Source organism: Cervus elaphus, chromosome X, assembly GCF_910594005.1.
Source record: "Cervus elaphus chromosome X, mCerEla1.1, whole genome shotgun sequence".
NCBI lineage: Eukaryota > Metazoa > Chordata > Mammalia > Artiodactyla > Cervidae > Cervus > Cervus elaphus.
In genome coordinates this window covers 158,185,410-158,207,948 of record NC_057848.1, presented here as the reverse complement: position 1 = coordinate 158,207,948, position 22,539 = coordinate 158,185,410, and the positions used below count along the sequence as shown (strand labels likewise).

Genomic DNA, 22,539 nt, shown 5'->3' with positions numbered 1-22,539 from the left:
GTCCACAGGGCAGTGTGACGTCTTTTTAGGCTGAACTTACTGTCTATCCCCTGGGAACTCTGAAGGTCATGGGATTGTCTAGACCTTGACAGATAGTGATGTATCGACCACAAGGTTATGGTCACTGGGTTCATCTGAAGTTGGTGTCCACCCATCTCGTGGGAAGGTGAGGTTCATCTCTAAGGACAGGTGGAGGCTTGGGTTTAGGATCTGTTGGGAAATATAAGAATCAGGAGTAAGTAGAATCCTGCACTGAGTCTCTCTGGCCCCCAATCTGGGGTTAGTACTGGCCTCTCTTCATAGAAAACCACTGGAGCCCAAGTCTCCATGCCACCAGTGCTCTCTCTGCAGCTAGTCCTCCTCCCAGGATGAAGCATGTAAAAAGGGGGAATTCCCTGGTGGTCCAGTGGCTAAGACTCTGAGCTCCCAATTCAGGGTGCCAAGGTTCGATCCCTGGTAAGGGAATGAGATCCACATATCCCGCTACCAAGAGATCGCATGCCGTAAATAAGACCCGCTAAGTCATGTCCAACTCTTATGACCCCATGGACTGTAGCCTGCCAGGTTCCTCTGTCCATGGGATTCTCTAGGCAAGAATACTGCAGTGGGTTGCCATTCCCTTCTCCAGGGGATCTTCCTGACTGACCCAGGAATCAAACCTGTCTCTACTGCATTGCAGGCAGATTCTTTACCAACTGCGCTCTGAGGGAAGCCCTAAATAAGACCCAGCACAGCCAAATCAAGAATTAAAATAAGTACCCCCATGTACCTGTAAGTTACACTTACATCATCACTTTTGCACTGTCCAACAAAGAATCCATGTATCCACTATGCACTAATATGGTATGGACCTGGCTTCCTCACTCCTCCACTCCCCCCCCAGGAATCAAACCCATGACCCCTGCATTGGGAACCAAAGTCCTAACCACTACACCACCTAGCAACTCTCAAACGGTAATCACACCCCCCCCCCCCAACTCTGAGCACTTACCCTCAGTTTACAGCTCAGTGGGTAAAGAATCTGCCTGCAATTCAGGAGACCCGGGTTTGATTCCTTGGTTGGGAAGATCCCCTGAGAAGGATATGGCAACCCAGTGCAGTATTCTTGCCTGGAGAATCCGATGGACAGAGGGGCCTGGCAGGCTACAGTCCATGGGGTCGCAAAAGTTGGACACAACTTAGCGACTAAATCACTGCCACCACAGAGGTATATATCCTACCAATTCTGATGCTCGCAAGGTGCTCAGGAGTTCTGCTGGAATTCCAAAGGCGTTGTCATGCCCCTTTCCTCCCCAATACTATGTGTACTTTCCCTTCCTAACACACATCACCCCTGTAATAGGTTATTTAATAAGTTCTTTAGTTCTTGTGCTCTTACTTAGGCAAAACCAAGGAAGCTGAGCAGTGCTTTGAATGATGGGCAGATAGTTTGGTGGATAAATATATGGCTCAGTGGTAAGGTCTGGAGATAGGAAGTAAGACAAGGGCACTGATCAGGTAGGCATTGGGAGCAGCTGTGCAGAACTCTATAATTCTGAGGCCCGGGACCAGAAGACTGGTCCAGTCCTTCCTCTGGTGCTTCTCTGCCTTCCTACAAGGCAGGACCTCACCCCACTCTGAGGCCTGGCTCAAAGAGCCAGGGTCTCTTGTCCCTTGCTTTGGGGGGGCAAAGGTTGTCCCTGTCTGTACTGGCAATTTGAAACCTTTCTCGAGGTCCTCTGGTCAGTGCAGCGGACTGGATTTCCACTGTGCCCAGGCCCCACTCCTGTTCCCCTCTCCACCCTGGGACAGTGCAATGCACAGCTGAAACCTGCTCCTGTCTAATGCCCTATTTCCCTCTTGATCTCACAGCTGTCTCCAACCTGGACGTCGAGAGCAAGCTGAGCGTGTACTATCGTGCACCGTGGCACCAGCAGAGAAACATCTTCCTCCCGGCCACCAGGCCACCCTGCGTGGAGGAGCTGCACCGCCAGGCCCGGCAGAGCCTGCAAGCCCTGCGCAGAGGTGACTGATTTCGGGCTTGGGGGCTTTTTGGGGAGAGAACTTGGAGCTCGTCCCCACAAGGGCTTGTTCTGTGTCCCTTTGGTCCCAACACCTCCCGTCGTTAGAGCCAGTACTTTGAAATGCTCCCTTTTCTACCCTGAAATGAAATTCTTGGTTAGTATAACTTGCCTATGGATATAATTAATAATAGCATAATGGCCTGAATATAGCAATAAAGAGAATTAAAAGGAAAATTGGTTTATAATAATAATACTTGCAGTGTATAAATGGCCAGACATGGCAGCACTAGAAGACGTCATGGAGTCAGATGTTTATGTCTATCGAAAGTAGGTTCAGATTAAGTAGAGACAGGAGTCATTCTGATCAAAAAGTACAGAGACACGAAAGTGTCAAGAGGCCACAACCATAGAAACTGGTGCATTCAGCACGTATTAAACATGAACCAAAAAAATAAAACACCTCTGGATTACAATTACAAGAGAATTAGGTCTGACTCAGAAATACGTTCTAGGCTTTTCCCTGAAAAGAAGTTTTGGTGTGTTAGCTGTGGAACGTGGGGCACCGATTCACTGTTCAGCACTGTTCTACGCATTGTAGGAGGGCTCCTGTCCTTGGCTCCAGCCTGGTCCTCTCTGAACCAGAAGCTTCCCAGGGTTGGGGTGGAGGCTTCTGCTCCTGTTGAGAATCAATGATGTGATCCATTCTACATCGGAGCACATGGAGGCCGAGAGAGGGCAAGACACCTGTGAGGGTCACACACAACAGGTTAGGTACAGTGCCAGGGCCCAGACCGGAGCCTCCAGACCCCCAGCCAGACTTGTTTTCCTCCACATCACACACTGTCCTAGGGAAGTAAATATTTTCAGTCCTCTCATAGTCCTGTGAAAGTCAGAGATAGGCACACAGCCTCTTCTTCCACTGCCTGCATTTTTACTGCTGTAAAGCCACTCTACCTAGGACAAGGAGATTAAAACCTGGCATCATCCTTCCAGAGTCCCCTCCATTGGTGTCAGAATTTGGCATGCCAACTTTTTTGGCCTTTAGATTTTTGCTGTGGAGACACATGGGGCCTATACAGTCAGTGTCTTTGTTCCAGATACCCTATGCTCCTTTAAGGAATGGTATTTGGTTAGAGTGTTAACAGTCACATAAAAGGCTTTCATGTTACTGTCAAGATGGAGAAATAAAATGGCAAATGTTTTCAGCTTTTTTCTTCCTCATGTACATGACTTGTCCCTTTTTCCCATCCCTTGTCTTTTTCACCTGTAACAAAAGAGCTCATGTCCTAATACCCCTAATACAATTGTTTCTGACAATTCTCCTTGGTTATTAGTAGCTGATACTATCAGCCTTATCATGAAGGCTGACGGTCAGTATTCCCTCGACCTACCTCTGGCATTCTTACTATTCACTTGGATTTGATAGTTGGCTGAAAAGTTCTTTACTGACTTTTTAGTGCCAGCCACCCTCCAGAAAGCTTCCTTAACAACACTCTTCCTGTTCCTCTGTGGCCTGGATTAGGCACTCTTCTCATAATAGCCTGTGCATCCTCCCATTGTGCCACTTAAAAGCTTATATCATCACCAACCACTTACCAGCCTATCTCCTACCATCAATCCATGAACAAGTCAAGGATGAGGAAGATAGAAAAAAAAATTTTTTTGACCAACTGTATTGAATGGCTTGTGGGATCCTAGTTTCCCAACCAGGGACTGATCCCCAGCCCTTAGCAGTGAGAGTGCTGAGTCCCAACCACTGTACCACTGGGGAATGACCATAGATTTTCTTTTTTATTCAAAGCATTTACCATAAGCCTGACATAATAGGTTCTCACTCATAGTAGGTCCTCAATGAATGTTTATGTACCTGAATCAAATTCTGCAGAAAACTGCTTGAGCACTAGCGGGTAGCGAATGATGACCGAGGAATCTGATCATTCTTACTAAATACTTCCTCTGATCCCATCATTAGAGAGCTTCAGTAATGTTAGCCCTTTAGACATAATTATTTTTATCCCTTTATTTTTATTCATAAGTCATCTCTGATTAGATTTTTCCAGATTCAACCAGATAACACTAAGCTGCTCATAAGCTACCACATTTCGCTGTGTTGTCAGATTTGGACTTAATGGCAGAACTAAGGAACAGCAAGTGCCAATATCAATTTTCTCAGAACTTCCTCCTGGGGGGCTGAGAGGGATATGGGGCCTCCTGGGGTTTTTAGGAAAGACGGAGGAGCTGCGTCTTGCCCTCTACACACAGGCTTGCTTTGTGGTTGTCTCCATAGCAAATCTTGGGTGTAGTAGTTTTAATAGCACTGCAGAGAGCCATAAACAGGAATTATAGGCATCATAGAATTAAAAACATGCAGTGTAGAATTGAAATTAGAAAGTGACTTTTTTTTAAAGCTTGTCCAAGAAACAGAAGGTTACTAGTGCATTTGTCAGAATACCACTTCCGCCATCTGGTGGCCATGACTAATACTGACCTATCCGACAAGCCCTTGCTCACAAATGATCTTCCCTGTAGGTGCTCTATTTAGACAGTTGGAATATCCTGAGATCAGAACTGAGAAATCAGCTGCCTTTAAGATCTACTCTGCAGTAACCCCCTCAACAAAGTCAACTGAGGGGCCAGGCACTGTGCTAAACCTAGGGTGCAGAGAGCAATAGCATGTGGTTCTTGCACACAAAGAATTCCTGGTCTAGTAAGGGAGAAGGGCAAGTAACCAGGTCATTTCAACACAGGGCCATGGGAGCTCAGAGCAAAGGCACTAACCAGGCCATGGAGCTTCAGGGAAGGCTCCTCAGAGGAAGCAAGGCCTTAATGGAGTTCAAGTTATTAAGCCTCTGATTCTTCTTCTTTCCCCTTTTTTTCTTAGCAGTTCTTTATGCTCAGAGCCAATAATGGCTTGAAGTGATGCCAATGTTTACATTTGTAAGACAGCGACAGAGAGATTATTACGAGGCTATAAAGAGAGATTTACATTTTATATTTCCTTCTCTTTCAAGTTTCGGGGCTGGGGTCTACATTTCATTGGTCTAAGGGAATAAGGACCAAGAGTCTACTGCAGTTTCAGGCTCTAGTTGATAAATGGTCTCCCCACACCACCACCAGAAAGAAGTATTAAGGAGCCATTAATCTGCCTGCCTCCTGCAGGCCTGGGGCACATGAAAGAGATGAGCTTTAGAAAGAGCAAGCAGAGAGAAGCTGAATGGGAAACTGAGTTGATATCTCCCTCCAGACTCCGCCCTTCCTGCTACCTTTTCCTAACCAGTGACACCTATCTTTTACTCTCATTATGATTTTAAGAATGTAGAAGCTTTTCCTCCCACCGCCCATTTAGAAAAGCCAACTTTCTCCTGGTAGAGAAAAATGAGGGTGGCACTAGAGGTAGACACTTTAACATGGCAGACATTTATCTCAAAAAACCTTCCTGGAAAGGAGAGCAAGGAGGCAGAGTAGGACATGGAGCCCACCTCCCTCCACAAATGCAGGAAAATTCCAGCTGCATCTGGAATAATTCTCACAACATACCAGCTAAATGCTGTCAGAAGAGCTCAACCAACCAAAGAGCCCCCTATACCTGGGTAGCACTAAAGGAGAGAGACCTGCACCCCTGGGAGGGAACTATGAAAGAGAACTGGTTCCCGCACCTGGGAACCTCCTTCACTAGCTGGGAGGTCTGCCAGGACAAGGGAGCTTCAGGGGTCTAGAATTTCCAAGAGAGGAATGTGCCTGTGCTACCTTGCTGCCAAGCAAAACACAGAGGGACTGGCATTGAGCTGCCATTTCACTGCCCGGCCACTGCCGGTCTGCACAGTGCTGGGTGTGGAAACTCAGGCTTTAGCGGACAGACATGGGGAGAGGACTTGGTTTGGCTATGCAGAAATATCCAGAAGAGCCTGGAGTGTGGTCTGGGCTATAAGTGGAGGCATACACAGGACGGGGCACAGGCCCACCAAAGGAGCCCCAGTCAATACAGGAAGGGCTGTGTGTAGGTCCACCATAGACACCTCATTCTCAGGGTGCTCATGGTGGTGTGTGGCTCCAGCCACACCAGACTTTGGGAGCACACACACACACACACACCCCAGGGCTGACATCGGAACCAATTATCAGTGCTCCCACCACGGGGCACTGCTTCAGCAGGCATTAGGAGCTCATGCTTTGTGAGCGTGCACACACCGAAGGCAAGGCTGCCACCCGAGCCAATTATCAGTGTTCTCACAGCCGAGACGGGTCTCGGAGTAGCTCCAGCAGCAGCTGATTTTGTAGGCATGCACACTGGCTGGCAGGATACGTCACAGAGTCACATGTCCCAGCACACAGCTGAGTGCTCTGGTCTTACCTACCTCGCACTACAGCTGAGAACCAGATTTCAGGGTTTCTATTCCAACAACTGGGGAGCAGACCCTGCCCCCAACAGAGCTGTGGCAAGTACAGAGCAAAGAGGGGGCCCCCCGCAACATTATAGTGCAAGCTCTGGGCAGCACAGGACCAAACACACCCTTCATCAAGGGAGAATAACGGGCAGCACATGCTGAGGAAAGATGTGGCAGGCATCCATACCAAATACAGCCCTCACATCAAAACGACTGGACTCAAACAGTCTACACCAGAACACTCCTACAGGAAAACAGCCCTTCAAGATCACAGTAGATAACTGTTCCTCCTAAATTCATGGAGTAAGAGAAATATAAGTAAAATGAAAATGCAGAGGAACTGCTGCTGCTGCTAAGTCACTTTAGTCGTGTCCGACTCTGTGCGACCCCATAGACGGCAGCCCACTAGGCTTCCCCGTCCCTGGGATTCTCCAGGCAAGAACACTGGAGTGGGTTGCCATTTCCTTCTCCAGTGCATGAAAGTGAAAAGTGAAACTGAAGTCGCTCAGTTGTGTCTGACTCTTAGTGACCCCATGGACTGCAGCCTACCAGGGTCCTCCACCCATGGGATTTTCCAGGCAAGAGTACTGGAGTGGGGCGCCATTGCCTTCTCCGCAGAGGAACTACTCCCACTTAAAAAGAATAAGAGAAATTCCCTGAGAGAAACAGACCTCGCCAGTCTACCAGACCCCAGGTTCAAAAAGGAAGTGATAAAAATGCTAAAGATCCTCAGAAAGTCTATTGATAAAAAGGCAGATCACTGTAACAAGGAACTAGAAACCAGAAGGAAACCAAAATTAGACAACTCAACTGCTGAGATAAAAACCAAGCTAAAGGCAATAAACAGCAGACCAAGTTTACATAGCAGAACAAATAAGTCATCTGGAAGTTAACACAAGGCACCCAATCAGTAGACAGAAAGAAAAATGAAAGAAAAAATGAAAGTGACATGTGAGACCTACAAGATAATGTAAAGTATGCCAACCTCCACACAAAAGGGATTCCAGAAGAAGAAAGACAAAAGGGGATCAAAATGAAGTTGAAAACTTGTGGCTGAAAACTTCTCAAACCTACAGAAGGAAACAGATATCTAGGTACAGGAATCACAGAGGGTCCCAAATGAGATGAACCCAAACAGATCCACACTAAGATATATAATTGGAATGGCAAAAGTGAAAGATAAAGAGGGATTCTAAATGTAGCAATAGAAAAACAGAGTCATTTACAAGGGAATATAAAAAGGCTATTAGCTGATACCTCTACAGAAACTCTGCAGGCCAGAAGGGAGTGGCAACATATATTCAAAGCTCTTAAAGGGCAAACTTGCAACGTACGATACTCTATCCAGCAAGATTATCATTTAGAATAGAAGAAAAGAGAAAGAATTTCAGACAAGTAAAAACTGAAAGAATAGAGCAATACTCATGAAAATATGTTCAACATTGATAATGACTAGAGAAATTTAAATAAAGATTGCAGTCAAATATCACCTCACACCAGCCAGAATGGCCCTCATCATAAAATACACAAACAGTAAATGCTGGAGAGTGTGTGAAGAGAAGGAAGCCCTCCTGCACTATTGTTGAGAATGTAAATTGGTGCAGCTACTGTGGAGAACAGTATGGAAGTTTCTTTAAAAACTAAAAATAGAGCTACCGTATGATTCTGCAATCCCACTCCTGGGCATATACTTGGAGAAAAACATGATCCGAAAAGATACATGCATCCCAGTGTTCATAGCAGTACTGTTTACAATAGCCAAGACATGGAAGAAACCTAAATGTCCATTGACAGAGGAATGGATAAAGAAGCTGTGGTACATACAAAAGAGAAAGAAATAATGGCATTTGCAGCAGCATGGATGGACCTAGGGATTGTCATACTGAATGAAGGAAGGCAGAGAAAGTGAAATATCCTTATGATACCACTTATATGCAAAATCTAAGAAACAGTGATACAAATGAACTTATTTACAAAACAAAAACCAACTCACAGACTTAGAGAATGAACTTATGGTTACTGGGGAGGGGTATGGGTAAAGGATAGGGAGTTTGGGACTAACATGTACACTGCTATATTTGAAATGGACAACCAACAAAGACCTACTATATAGCACAGGAAACTGCTAATATTATGTAACAACCTAATGGGAAAAGAATTTTAAAAAGAATAGCTACATGTATAACTGAATCACTTTGCTCTACACATGAAACTAACACAATATTGTTAATCAACTATATTCCAATATAAAATAAAGGCTTAAAAAAGAATACAGCAATACTAAACCTTATCCTAAAAGAAATATTGAAAGGTCTTCTTTAAGTAGAAAAATAACAAGAATCTATAGGAAAGGGAAATTCACAACAGGAAAGGTAAATATATGAAAGGATTGAAGATCACTTAGATAAGCCAATACATACATTTAAAAACAATTAAAATTGTGAAAGCAATTAAAATTATAAGGAACAGCAAAAGGATAAACATGAAGATGTAAAATAGGACATCAAAATCACAAAATGTGGGTGAATAACAAAATGTAGATTTTTTACAATGTGTTTGAGCTCACATGACTATCAGTCTAAAACATGTAGCTAAAGTTACAGTTTAACACACTTGAAAACCAGGGTAACCACAAATCAGAAGCAAACAGTGGCCTCACAAAAGCTAAAAAGAAGGGAACTCAAGCACAATGCTAAAGAAAACCATCAAACTACAAAAGGAAAAACAAAAAGGAGGAACAAAGATGACATACAAAATCAACTGGAAAACAAAGTTTAAAATGGCAGTAAATACATACTATCAATAATTACTTTAAATGTCAATAGACTAAATGCTCTAATAAGAAGATATAGAATGACACTGGATAATAAAACAAGAACCTACAATATTCTGCCTACAAGAGACCCACTTTAGGGTGAAAGAAATACATAGATTGAAAGTGAGGGGATGGCAAAAGGTACTTCATGCAAATGGAAATGTCAAGAAAGTGAGGGTAGTGATACTCATATCAGACAAAGCAGACTTTAAAACAAAGGCCATGAATAAAGACAAAAAAGGACACTATATTAATGATACAAGGATCAACGGAAGAAAATATTGTCCTCATTAACATATATCCACACAATACTAAAACTCCTAAATACATAAATACTAACAGACATAAAAGGAGCAACTGATGGGAATACATTAATAGATTTTAACATCCCACTGTTATCAATGGACAGACCTTCCAGACAGAACATCAGTAAGGCAATAGACACATCTAAATGACACTTTAGAATAGTTAGATGGATTGATATCTACAGGACACTACGTCCAAGGAAACCAGAATACACACTCTTTTCAAGCACACATGGAACATTCTCTAGGACAGATCACATACTAGAATATAAAATAAAATCTGAACAAATATAAAAGGATAGAAATTATCTCAAGCATCTTCTCTTACCACAATGGCATACTAGAAATCCATCACAGAAAGAAAAATGAGGAAAAAATGATCATATGGATACTAAACAACATGCTACCAAAAACCAATTGGTCAACAATGAAATTAAAGAGGAAATTAAAAAATACCTCAAGATAAAGGACAATAAAAACACAACCATCCAAAATCTTTGGGATACAGAAAAAGCAGTCCTGACCTGAGAGAAGTTCATAGCAATACAGGCCTTCCTCAAGAAATAAGAAAAAATCTCCAATAAACAACCTGACCTTCCACCTAAAAGAATTACAAAAGAACGTTCAAAACCTAAAATCAACAGAAGGAAGGAAATAATAAAGATCAGAGAGGAAATAAAATATATATTAAAAATAAAAAATCAATAAAACCAAGAGCTGTTTTTTTGAAAGAGTAAGCAAAATCAATGAATCTCTAACCAGGCTCACCAATAAAAGAGAGAGGACCCAAATACACAAAATAAGAAATGAAAGAAAAATAATTACCAATATTGCAGACATATAAAAAATATAAGAAAAGTACTATGAACATTAATATGCCAACAAAATGGACAACCTAGAAGAAACTGACAAATTTCTAGAAACATACAGTCTGCCAAAACTCAATCAACAAGAAACTGATAATTTAAATACACTGATTACTACAAGTAAAATAGACTCATACCTACCCTTCTCAAACTCTTCCAAAAGACTAAAGAGGGGGGAACACTCCCCAAATCATTTTATGAAGCCAACATCATCCTGATACCAAAATCAAAGACACTACAAAAAAAGACAATTACAGCTCAATATCTCTGACACATGTATCAACAGATGCAAAAATCCCCACCAAAATGTTAGCAAATCAATCCAACAACATATAAAAAGGATTATACATCATGATCAATTTGGATTCATTCCAAGGATGGTTCAACATACACACATCAATCAAAGTGATACACCATATGCCATAAAAAAAAGACAAAAGCAACATGAGCATCTCAATAAAGTTAGAAAAAGCAGTTGATAAAATTTAATACCCATTCATGATAAAAACTCACACGAAAATGGGTGTAACAACATAACGCTGAATAACGTCCATTTACAACAAATCCAGAGCTAATACAATATTCAGTGGCAAAAAGCTGAAAGCCTTCCCACTGAATTCTGAAACACCAACATGGATGCCAGCTCTCATCATAGTATTGGAAGTCCTAGCCACAGCAACTAGGTGAGAAAAAGAAATAAAAGGTATCCAAACTGGAAGGGAAGAGATAAAATTGTCATTGTATGCAGCTGATATGATACTCTATATAGAAAACCCTAAAGACTCCATATAAAAACTATTAGAATAAATGAATTCAGCAAGGTAGCAGGGTACAAGATCAATATATACAAATCTGTTGCATTTCTTTATACTAACAATGAAATATAAGAGAAAGTAAAAAATTTATTGTGTATTTAAAATTGTGTAAAAATTATATTTTTTACACAATATTAAATACCTGGAATTAAATATTAAATACCTGGAAAAAAAACCTAACTGCTGAGGTATAAGACCTGTATGTAAGAACTATAAAACACTGATAAAGGAAACTGAAGATGATATAAAGACATGGAAAGGTCTCCCATGCACTTGTTCTGGAAGAATTAATATTGTTAAAAACAGCCATAGTACCCAAAGCTATCTACAGATTTCATGTGATCTTTATCAAATTACCCATGACATTTTTCACAGAGCTAGAACATATAATCCTAAAATTTATATGGAACTACAAAAGACCAAGAATTGCCTTAAGAACAAAGCTGGAGGCATAACCCTTCCAGACTTCAGACAGTATTACAAAGCTACAGCAATCAAAACAGCATGGTACTGTCACAAAAACAGATCAAAAGAACAGAAGGGAAAAAGGAGATAGATCAAAAGAACAGAATAGGCAGCCCAGGAATAAACCCACACATTTACAGTCGTTAACCTTAACAAAGGAGGTAAGAATATACACTAGAGAAAAGACAATCTTGTCAGCAAGTGGAGCTGGAAAAGCTGGACAGCCTCATGTAAGTCAATGAAGTTAGAACACTCCTTCACACCATACACAACAATAAATATAAAATGGCTTAAATACTTAAACATAAGATATACCACCATAAAACTCCTAGAAGAGAACATAGGCAAAACATTCTCAGACATAAATGGTAATGCTTTCTTAGATCAGTCTACCAAGGTAAAAGAAATAAAAGCAAACATAAATAAATAGGACCTAGTGAAGTTTATAGATTTTCTCATAGCAAAGACATAAACAAAAAAACAACATTAAACAAAGAAACCATAAACAAAAAGACAACCTACAGACTGGGAAAAATATTTGCAAATAATGAGACCAACAAGGGCTTAGTTCCCAAAATATACAGACAACTTAATACAAAAAAAACTCAATAAATAGATATTTTTCCAAAGAAGACATACAGATGGCCAACAGGCACATGAAAAGATGGTCAACATGGCTAATTATTAGAGAAATGCAAATCAAAACTACAACAAGGTATCACCTTACACCAGTCAGAAGAGCCATCATGAAAAAGTCTACAAATAATAAATGCTGGAGAAGGTGTGGAGAAAGAGTACCCTTCTATCCTGTTGGTGTGGATGTAAAGTGGTGCATCCACTATGGAGAACAGTATGCAGATTCCTTAAAAAACTAAAAATAGAGTTACCATATGATCCAGCAATCCCACTCCTGGACATACACCTGGAGAAAACTATAATTCAAAAAGATACTTGCACCGCTATGTTCATAGCAGCACTGTTCACAATAGCCAAGACATGGAAACAACATAAGAGTTCATGAATAGATGAATGTATAAAGAAGATGTGGAATATATACAATGGCATATTACTCGGCAACGCAGAAAGAATGAAATATTGCACCAACATGGATGGACCTAGAGATTATCATACTAAGTCAGAGAAAGAGAAATATATGCTATCACTTATATGTGGAATCTAAAAAAAAAAATTACTTATTTACTAAACAGAAATAGACTCATAAACATAGAAAACAAACTTGTGGGTACCGAAGGGGGATGGGTAAGAGTATGGGATTAACAGATACTCAGCACTATATATAAAATAGATTAACATCCAGGATTTACCTGGATAGCACAGGGAACTATATTCAGTATCTTTTTTTTTTTTTTATTTTTTATTTTTTTTATTCTTTGAATCAGCCATGGATTTACATGTATTCCCAATCCCGATCCCCCCTCCCACCTCCCTCTCCACCTGATTCCTCTGGGTCTTCCCAGTGCACCAGGCTCGAGCACTTGTCTCATGCATCCCACCTGGGCTGGTGATCTGTTTCACCATAGATAGTATACATGCTGTTCTTTTTATATTCAGTATCTTATAACAGAAAGGAATCTGAAGCTATAATGCCTGAAACTAGCACAGTATTGTAAATCTACTATATATAATAAATACTTTTTTAAAAAGTCTTCCTGATGAGCAACAGCTATGGAGGCAGTTTAGCAAAGAGCACCTACATGGGGTTGAGGACTTTTCGCTGGTTGTGAATGGGAGTCAACATTTGTCTCAAGAACCCCAAGCAAAGGAAGATTGAGTAATTCTGCCACATTTTCCTGGCAGACAAAGCTGGCAGTTGAGGCAGGGAGGCCCACAGACAGGCAGATCAGCCATGAAGAGAAATCAGAAGGCTGAAGAGTGCTCAGGTACTGGTTTAGAGCACAGCACACTGAACACAGCAGAGAAGAAAGAGGTCAGCATTAGGGAGGCCGGTGTAAACGGGCAACAAGACCCCGAGAAGGACCTAAGAGCAAGGGTACAGTGAGGGCACTGACTCAGTACCCAGCCCATGGGAAAGATAGGGCTTTAGAGTACATTCTGCGGTTACAAAAGCAGACCTTCATGAAAGCATTAATTTGTTCTTCCTTTCAGTCACTCCACAAACATTTACTGAAAATCCACTATATCACAGGCACAGCAGGGCACAGTGATTGAAAGCTGACTGTAATCTCTGTTGTCCAGGAGCAGACTTCTATACAGAGGCAGACACACAGAGAGATCCTGACTTTTATCAGTACAATGACAGAGATGAAATGGGCCCTGCGCACTACAGGGCCTTTAGAGAAAAGACACCTGACGCCGCCTGAGAGGGTTAGTGTAGTTGGCTGTTTCCTAATATGGGTAAAGGGCTTCCCTAGTGGCTCGGTGGTAAAGAGTCTGCCTGCCAATGCAAGAGATGCAGGTTCGATCCCTGGGTCAGGAAGATCACCTGGAGAAGGAAATAGCACCTCACTCCAGTATTCTTGCCTGGGAAATCCCACGGAGAGGAGCCTGACGGGCTACAGTCCATGGGGTCGCAAAGAGTCAAACACAACTGAGCAACTAAACAACAATACGGGGGAAAGAATACTGTCTTATGAGTAGCCAAATATTCTATATTTTCAGTCCAAAGAATTAGAATGTGATAAAATGTAATTATAACAAATATACTATCAAATGCCAGCAGTCTTGCTCTGATGAGCGAGGTGTGTTTAGATCTTCTAGAGCTTACAAGTCAAGGAGTGGTCATGAGCAGGGCCCTGGGGCCAAGTGTGTACCAGTGACAGCTTGGCAATGACTTAGCCTCCCTGACCCATTTAGGCATCTGCACAAGAGGGACACTATCGGTGCCTGCTTCGTGCAATTGTCAAGATAATGCACCTACAAGCTTTTGCAAAGCATCTCGCTCATTGCCCAACAAACACTGGGCATCACAATTATTATTGTGGATGTGCTGAGTAATGGCAGTTTTAAACAACAGAAGGCAATTTAGGATACCTGCTGCACAAATTTGTACCCTGGTCATATTGGGTGGGGGTCACGAGACTTTAGGCCCTGGGTGTGAGTGTGGGCTGGGTTTTGGCAGGTAGTACAGTCTTTGGTGTGGCCAGTTTGTTGGGCAGGATATGTTGGGTAGGCTCACTAAGATACCCAAAAAGCTAAACTGTGCTCCTGGTGTCCCTGTGATTCTTATTATGCAGTTAGGATCACTTCACCCCACACATGGAAATTTCTTGGTTTTTCCCAAAAGTAGCTTTATTTCTAAATTAGACAGTTGCCATCATTGGGATTCTTTTGCTTTCTCTAGGAACCCAGAATTTGAAAACCATCTGGGTGTTGTGGGTGACAGAGCTTAGATGGGTGCAATGGTGTGCTGGTCACAGTCTCTTTTTAAAAAAATATAAGTAAGAGTTAGTTGCTCAGTTGTGCCCAACTCTTTGTGACCCCATGGACTGCAGCCCACCAGGCTCCTCTGTCAATGGGATTTTCCAGGCAAGGATGCTGGAGTGGGTTGCCATTTCCTTCTCCAGGGGATCTTCCCAACCTAGGGATCAAACCCAGGTCTCCTGCACTGCAGGCAGATTCTTTACTAACTGAGCTACAAGGGAAGCCCAAAAAATGTAATAAAGAAATGAATGAATAAGGCCCTAATGTGTAGGACTCACCAATTTCTGTGATATAAATATTCCCACCATAGCCTATTTCAAGTTACTGACAATTTAAAAGCTGGCTTGCAAAATTCCTGAACGCCTAACTATCTATGCCCCTGAGCCAATGTGAGCTGGCTCCACTACCCACTGGATAGCTGTGAGCATCTGTCCTTACCACGCCCTGGGAGGCTCTTGCCTGTCTGTGCCTATGGTCCACTCCAGGACACATGTAAGCAGATCTTGCACTGCTATTCTAGATTTTTTTTTTTTTTTTTGGTTCATGTAGTTTTGAAACAAGTTGTGTTGAGAAATATCAAACTCAGAGTGATCCGTCTTGAGACGGACCCACTGAAATGTAGGCATCCAATTTCATATTACTATGAAGTAAAAGTTTAGTTCAGAAGCATTCTGAAAATCTTATTTGGTATACAAATGAGCTAGATTAGCAAAAACTCACTTTTTTCCAGCCTTTCGCTCATCCTCCCAAGGGGGAAAGAGAAATTGAAAATGCCAAGTGTGTTTCTGTACTATTGATTTTTCTGCCCCCAGAACACCGGAGCCGGAGCGATCGTCGGGAGCAGAGAGCTGCTGCACCCATCTCGGTAGCAGCTCCTCCGCTGCCCGCCTACCCCCCGGCCCACAGCCAGAGGAGACGCGAAGCCAAGGACCGGCACTTCTTAACGGTAAGCTTGGTGGCCGAGCAACCACCCTGTGCCTGCTCAGTGGGAAGTCTGAGTGGGTCTTGGGAGTCAGTGTCCCTTCTCCTACCAAAGGAGACTGGGCTGCCTGAAAGAGCTAGTCATGGGCATTTGACAACTGAATTTTTCCCCTTTTGTTTCCGAAAGGAATGCCTCTTTCTTTGGAATAGAGTGGGGATACAGATTTGTTTTTCAGTTAATTGGCTGCACAATGCTATAAAGCAGTAACAGTTAAGGACTCTAAAGTAAGAGAAATTACGAGTATGGGATTAAGACGTATACAGTGCTATATGTAAAAAAAGATTAACAGGATTTATTGCTTAGTTTTGTTGTATACCTGAAACTAACATGATATTGTAAAGTAACTATACTTTAATAAAAATAAAGTCAGGGGGGAAAGTCCTTCAAATCCTAATTCTTCTGCATACAAGCTGAAAGATTTAGAGCTGGTTATTTACCTTATTTGCCCTAAGCTTCCTCATCTGTAATATGGGGATATTAATAGTAGCTAGCTTATAGAGTTTGAGGGTTAAATGAGATAAGGCATGCAAAGATCTTATCACAATGCCAAGCATAGAGCAAGACTTCAGTAAATGTTAATTGCTGCAACCACTACTGTTGTTACTAGCGAGGTGATAGCGTGGCCGTCTTGGTAAGGTGAACTGAGAAAGCACTTATGTGATGTGAAAAATTACTGTTAAAGATGAATCATGTCATAATTTCATGCTTCCCCCATTCTATGGGTGTTCTGAGTAACCAGTTCCTAGAGTGATATCACCACCACTGGTGATGTCAGCCTTTCCTGGGTGGGTGTGGCTGTAACTTGGCTCAAGCCCCCAGGTATGGATCAGAGATGATGAAGCTGAGACCAGCTCAGAATACCTGGAAACACCAATACTCCAGGTGTGTCTTCTGAGGCCTCAGGAGGGACAGGTGAGCACTTTCTGCTATCATTGAGGTGAGGGACTGCTATTTCTGTGACCAAATCAGCCCACAGAGCCTGCCTGAGTGGTTGGACTCCTGTGCCCTTGTCATGCTAGTGTGAGGCCCTAAGTCTAAAGAAGTTATAATAGTGTAGGGAGAGGTTGAGGTTTTATTTGAAATTAAGGTTGTATGTATGAGTATAAACCCTGTACCCTTATGGGTTTTATAACATGCAAATTAGATGCAAAATATCTGGGTCACATGATGCCAGACACCCAGATGAGAACAGATTTCATCTAAATGACTCTCATGATATATCCAGATAAAACAATGAGTGATATTTAACAATAGACAGACTTTTTCCTACCTGTGGCTAGACAGTAGGCTTCATGTCCTTCAGGTTCATCAAATGTCTGCTAAGTGCCATGTCAAACCACACTGGCTGCAATGCAGCCCAGGGACCAGAAAGGAAGGTAAGAGCCTCTGAGGGCTTTCCAGGTCTTTATATAGAACAGTTACACATGCTAGTGATTTGTCATAAAAGCCCCTGCTTGACAAAAGTTCCTATTAAGCTCAAATCTGCTTGCTGAAGCATTTGCTTTTAATGAGGCATTTTCTGCATAAAAATGCTAAAAATATTTTCCCCATTCATTATAACATGTTTTGTGGCTCATTAAGTTGGTTTTTTTGATGGGGGGAGGTGGGAGAGAAGAACGTTAAACATTTACAGAAATGACATAAAAATATTACCCTTTGTCTTCATCTGCATAATTTTTAATAATGTCTAAATTCCAAAGTAAGAGTATAGGAAAAAGCTTAGACTAATGAATAGCAATGAGGGTACTTCATTTTCCCAATAGACATTAATAAGAGGTCATACTTATATAAAGCAGAAAATTTACCCATCTCAATGACACTATTTAGTATATCTAAGTAATTTGGGAAAACTTTAACTGTTTCATTTGTTTGATTGGGTTTGGGTCACCATGGTCATTGGAAGATTTTCCATTCAAGTTGAATCCCTCAGACCTGGAGCTGACTCACAATAGAACACAGTTCTGTACATTATGCTAACAAAGGCTATACACTAAAAGAGAAAAGGCTGTTGGTATAGGGATAGGAAATTTGTAGCCAAATTGCTAGACAGACATTATCATAAATGGCAACTCTTCTTTCATTTACAAGACTTTAGTTAAATCATTTTTTTTCCTTTAAAAAAGCATTCATACTGAGATTCTGATATATAATCATCCACAATTCTACAAACTATTATACTGTACCTTGGTCATTAAAGACATGGACTGTGAAGCCAACTGCCTGGAATTGAAGACCAGCTCTGCTATTTAAGAGCTATGTGACCCTGAACAAGCTAATCGTTTCAGTGTCTCAGGGATAATAACAGCTGCTGCTGCTGCTGCTAAATCGCTTCAGTCGTGTGCGACCCCATAGACAGCAGCCCACCAGGCTCCCCCATCTCTGGGATTCTCCAGGCAAGAACACTGGAGTGGGTTGCCATTTCCTTCTCCAATGCACAAAAGTGAAAAGTGAAAGTGAAGTTGCTCAGTCATGTCCGACTCTTAGCGACCCCATGGACTGAAGCCTGCTAGGCTCCTTTGTCCATGGGATTTATCAGGCAAAAGAGTAGTGGAGTGGGGTGCCATTGCCTTCTCCGATAATAACAGCTAGTACCTCATAAGTCTGAAATAAGGATTGAATGTATTAATACATGTAAACAGCACCTGAAGCCTAATAAGCACTTAATATGTATTAGACATCATCATCATTACTACAATTAGGCAATCAAGTCCCTGAGGTTATCAGTGATACAGTGATAAGACCATGGGTCTAACTAGGTTTAAATCCCAGTTCTGTAAGCTGAAAATTCAAGGGGTATCTCTTAACTAAAGCCCATATGGAAACCCTCCCTCAGTAAGGGTGGCAAAGGAGGTGATTTCAGGCCCAGATGGTTTCCCAGGGGAATTCAACTAAACCTTCAAAGTCCAGGTAACACCAATGCTCTATAAGTTGTTTCAGCACATTGAAAATGAAGAACTTCCCTGATTCTTTTATGAACTTTTTCTGAAGGTTTGATATTTAAACCTGATACAGATGGGAGGGAAGGTAGGAAGGACAGACCAATACCAATTCATGATTATTGATGCAAAACTACTAAATTAGGACTTCCCTAGTGATACAGTGGATAAGAATCTGCCTGACAATGCAGGGGACACAGGTTCAATCCCTAGTCTGGGTAGATTCCACATGCCATGGAGCAGCTAAGCCCGTGAGCCACAGCTAATAAGCCCACGTGCCACAACTACTGAAGCCTGCGTGCCCTAGAGCCCATGCTCTGCAACAGGAGAAGCCACCCCAATGAGAAGCCTGTGCACCTCAAGAAAGAGTAGCCCCTGCTTGCTGCAACTAGAGAAAGCCCACACGCAGCAATGAAGACCCAGTGCAAAGCTAAAAGAAATAAAATACATTAAAAAAACTAAATTAACTTTGAGCAAACAGAATACAGTATCACATTAAGAAATTAATATACCATGACTAAATGGGATTTAATGCAGGAATGGAAGGTTGGTTCAGTATTAGGAAATCTATTAGTATCATATACTGTGTTAATAGATCTAAGGAGGAAAAATCCATATGATTACTTCCATAGATGATGGAAAGGCCTTTAATAAAATACAAGACCTATTCTTTATGAAGACTTGAGAAAATAGGAAGTGAGTGGTACTTCATTAACAGGATAAAATATCTCTGCCTTAGTCCTAAAGCCAATATCTTACTTAATAGGGAAACATCAGAGGCATTTCTACTAAAATCAGGAAGAAAGGAAGGATACTCACGATCTGGTACTAATTGGCATTATATTAGAGGGATTAATCCATGCAGTTAGACAAAATAGATCAATTACAGATATAAGAATTGGTAAAGAAGAAGTAAACCTAAGTCTAGTTGCAGGTGATGTGATGCTGTACCAGGAAAATTGTAGAGAATCAATGATAAAACCAATTTAAACAATAAAAGAATTCAGTACAGTAGCAGGACATAAACACACAAAAATCAATACCCTTCATTTACACAAATGAGAGACAATTAGATGACCTTGTGCTATAGAAAATTCCATTTACAGCAATAACAAAGAAGGTTACTTAGAAATTAGTTTTTCACAAATGTACAAAACCTATATTGGAAAAACTTGAAAGCATTCCTAAAAGACACAAAATTAGACTTTCTCAAATGGAAGGACATCCCTTGTTCTTGTATAGAATGATTCAGCACTATAAACAAGTCAATTCTAAGTTAACTTAGAAATTTAACACAATCCCCCCAAAAATTACTCATAAGTTTTTTTAAAAAGGGAGTTAGATCCATTGATACTGAAGTCCTCATGGAGAAGCAAACCTACAAGAACAGCTAGAGAAAATTCTAGCCAAGATGGCAGAGTAGAAAAACCCTGAGCTCACCTCCTTTCACAGCACACCAGAACTACAACCATCTGCAGAACAACCATCTATGAAAAAGACCAACACCTACCAGAAAAGATCTTTAACAACTAGAGACATAAAACACACACACACACAAACACACACACACACACACACACATAAAGAAGGAACCACAACAAGATGGGTAGGAGTTGATTTGTGATATAATTAAGTCTCATACCCCCAAGGTGAATGACCCACAAACTGGAGAATACTTCCATTGCAGAGTTTATCCCACAGGGGAGTTCTGAGTCCCACATCAGGCTCCCTAGCCCAGAGGTCCTGCAATGCTCTGGGAAGACAAGCCCGCAGAGCATTTGGCTTTGAAGGCCAGCAGGGTTTAACCACTCTTAAAGGACGCACACACAAAAACCTCATGCACACCAAGATCCAGGGCAAAAGCAGTAATTTCATAGGAGCCAGGGCCAGAACTATCTGCTGGTCTTGAAGAGCCGCCCAGAGAGTTGGGGGCAGCTGTGGCTCATCCCGGGGACATAGACACTGGCAGCAGCCATATTTAGGAACTTATTCTACCCCATGGAAGTCAGTGCTGGCAGGTGCCATTAGCTCAGTAGCATCAAGCTGTGGCCCTTACCCAGTGGCCTGTAGGCACCTGTTTTGGGGCATCTCAGGTCAAACAACTAACTGGATGGGGACACAGCCCCACCCATCAGCACACAGGCTGCCTAAAGACTTCGTGTGCTCATGTGTGCTTAGTCACTCAGTCGTGTCCAACTCTTTGCGACCCCATGGACTGTAACCCGCCAGGCTCCTCCATCCATGGGGATTCTCCAGGCAAGAATGCTAGAGTGGGTTGCCATTCCCTTCTCCAGGGGACCTTCCTGACCTAGGGATTGAACCCAGGTCTCCTACATTGCAAGCAGATTCTTTACCGTCTGAGCTCATATGAGCCTGAGTTCATAGCCCCCTCTAGACACACCTCTAGGCATGGCCCTGCCCACCAGAGGGCCAAGACCCAGCTCCACCCACCAGTGGGCAGACACCAGATGCCAAAAAACCACAATCCCACAGCTTGTAGACCCAACCAGCCAAAAGTACATCAGACCCAATCCTTGGACAAGCCCTGCCCACTAGCAGGACAACACAAGTTTTGGGACACCCCAAACCTCACACTCAGCTGTGTTAGGAACTATGCTTCCACCACCCATCAGTGATCTGACACTAGCTCTGGATCCCTGGGCCCTGCAGCCAGGCTCCAGGACCAGGCTCCACCTGCCAGGAGTTTAGCACTAACCCCAAGAACTGCCTTCACCCACCACTAGAGAGGACAATAATCCCTGAGTCTTCTGTACCCTGATTCCGCCCACCAGTGAGCCGGCACTAGCCCCAGGGCCCCCTGGAGTTCTGCAGTCAGACACCTCATAAACAAGTCCCAGCAGCCAGTAGCATCCACACAAGGCAGGGCCTGACAACCAGTTGGACTGGGGGCCTTCCAGACCACCCACATAGTCAGCCCACCACAAAAGAAGGACCCACACAGCCGTCTTAGAGGGAATCCCTAGAGCATATAGCTTGGGTGACAAGAGGGGAATGTGCCTCAGGGACGCATAGGACCTGTCCTACAGAGGACCACTCCTCCAAGGTTGAGAAACATAACTAACCTACTACGTATGTAAAAATACCAACAGCAACTTAGACAAAAATGAGGTAGCAGAGGAACATGTTCCAGATGAAGGAATAAGATAAAACCCTAGAAGAACTAAGCGAAGAGGAGACAGGCATTCTACCTTAGAAGGAGATCAGAGTAATGATCGTAAAGATGATGAAAGAACTTGGGAGAAGAATGGATGCACAACACAAGTTAGAAGTTTTTAACAAAGAGTTAGAAAATATAAAGAATAATGAAATAGAGATGAAGAACAATAACTGAAATGAAAAAATATACTTTAGGAGGAATCAATAGTAGACTAAATGATATCAAGGACTGGATTGATAAGCTGGAAGACAGTGGTAGAAATCCATCACTACCGGTGAACAGAAAAAAAAAAAAAAATGAAAAGAGGACAGCTTAAGAGACCTCTGGGACAACCTCAAGCATACTAAAAATCACATTATACAGGTCCCAGAAGTAGAAGAAAGAGAA

General features: G+C 42.2%; 1 protein-coding gene across 3 annotated transcripts in view; it reads left to right on the top strand.

Moving 5' to 3' along the window:
- Positions 1–22,539, top strand: part of NHS (NHS actin remodeling regulator) — a 338,447-nt gene that overhangs the window by 274,171 nt on the left and 41,737 nt on the right. For all 3 annotated transcript variants that reach the window (XM_043897610.1, XM_043897612.1, XM_043897611.1), the window contains exons 2-3: positions 1,852–2,004; positions 15,869–16,002. In XM_043897610.1, coding sequence (XP_043753545.1) covers positions 1,852–2,004; positions 15,869–16,002 — 287 coding nt within the window. The remainder of the gene's footprint in view (positions 1–1,851; positions 2,005–15,868; positions 16,003–22,539) is intronic.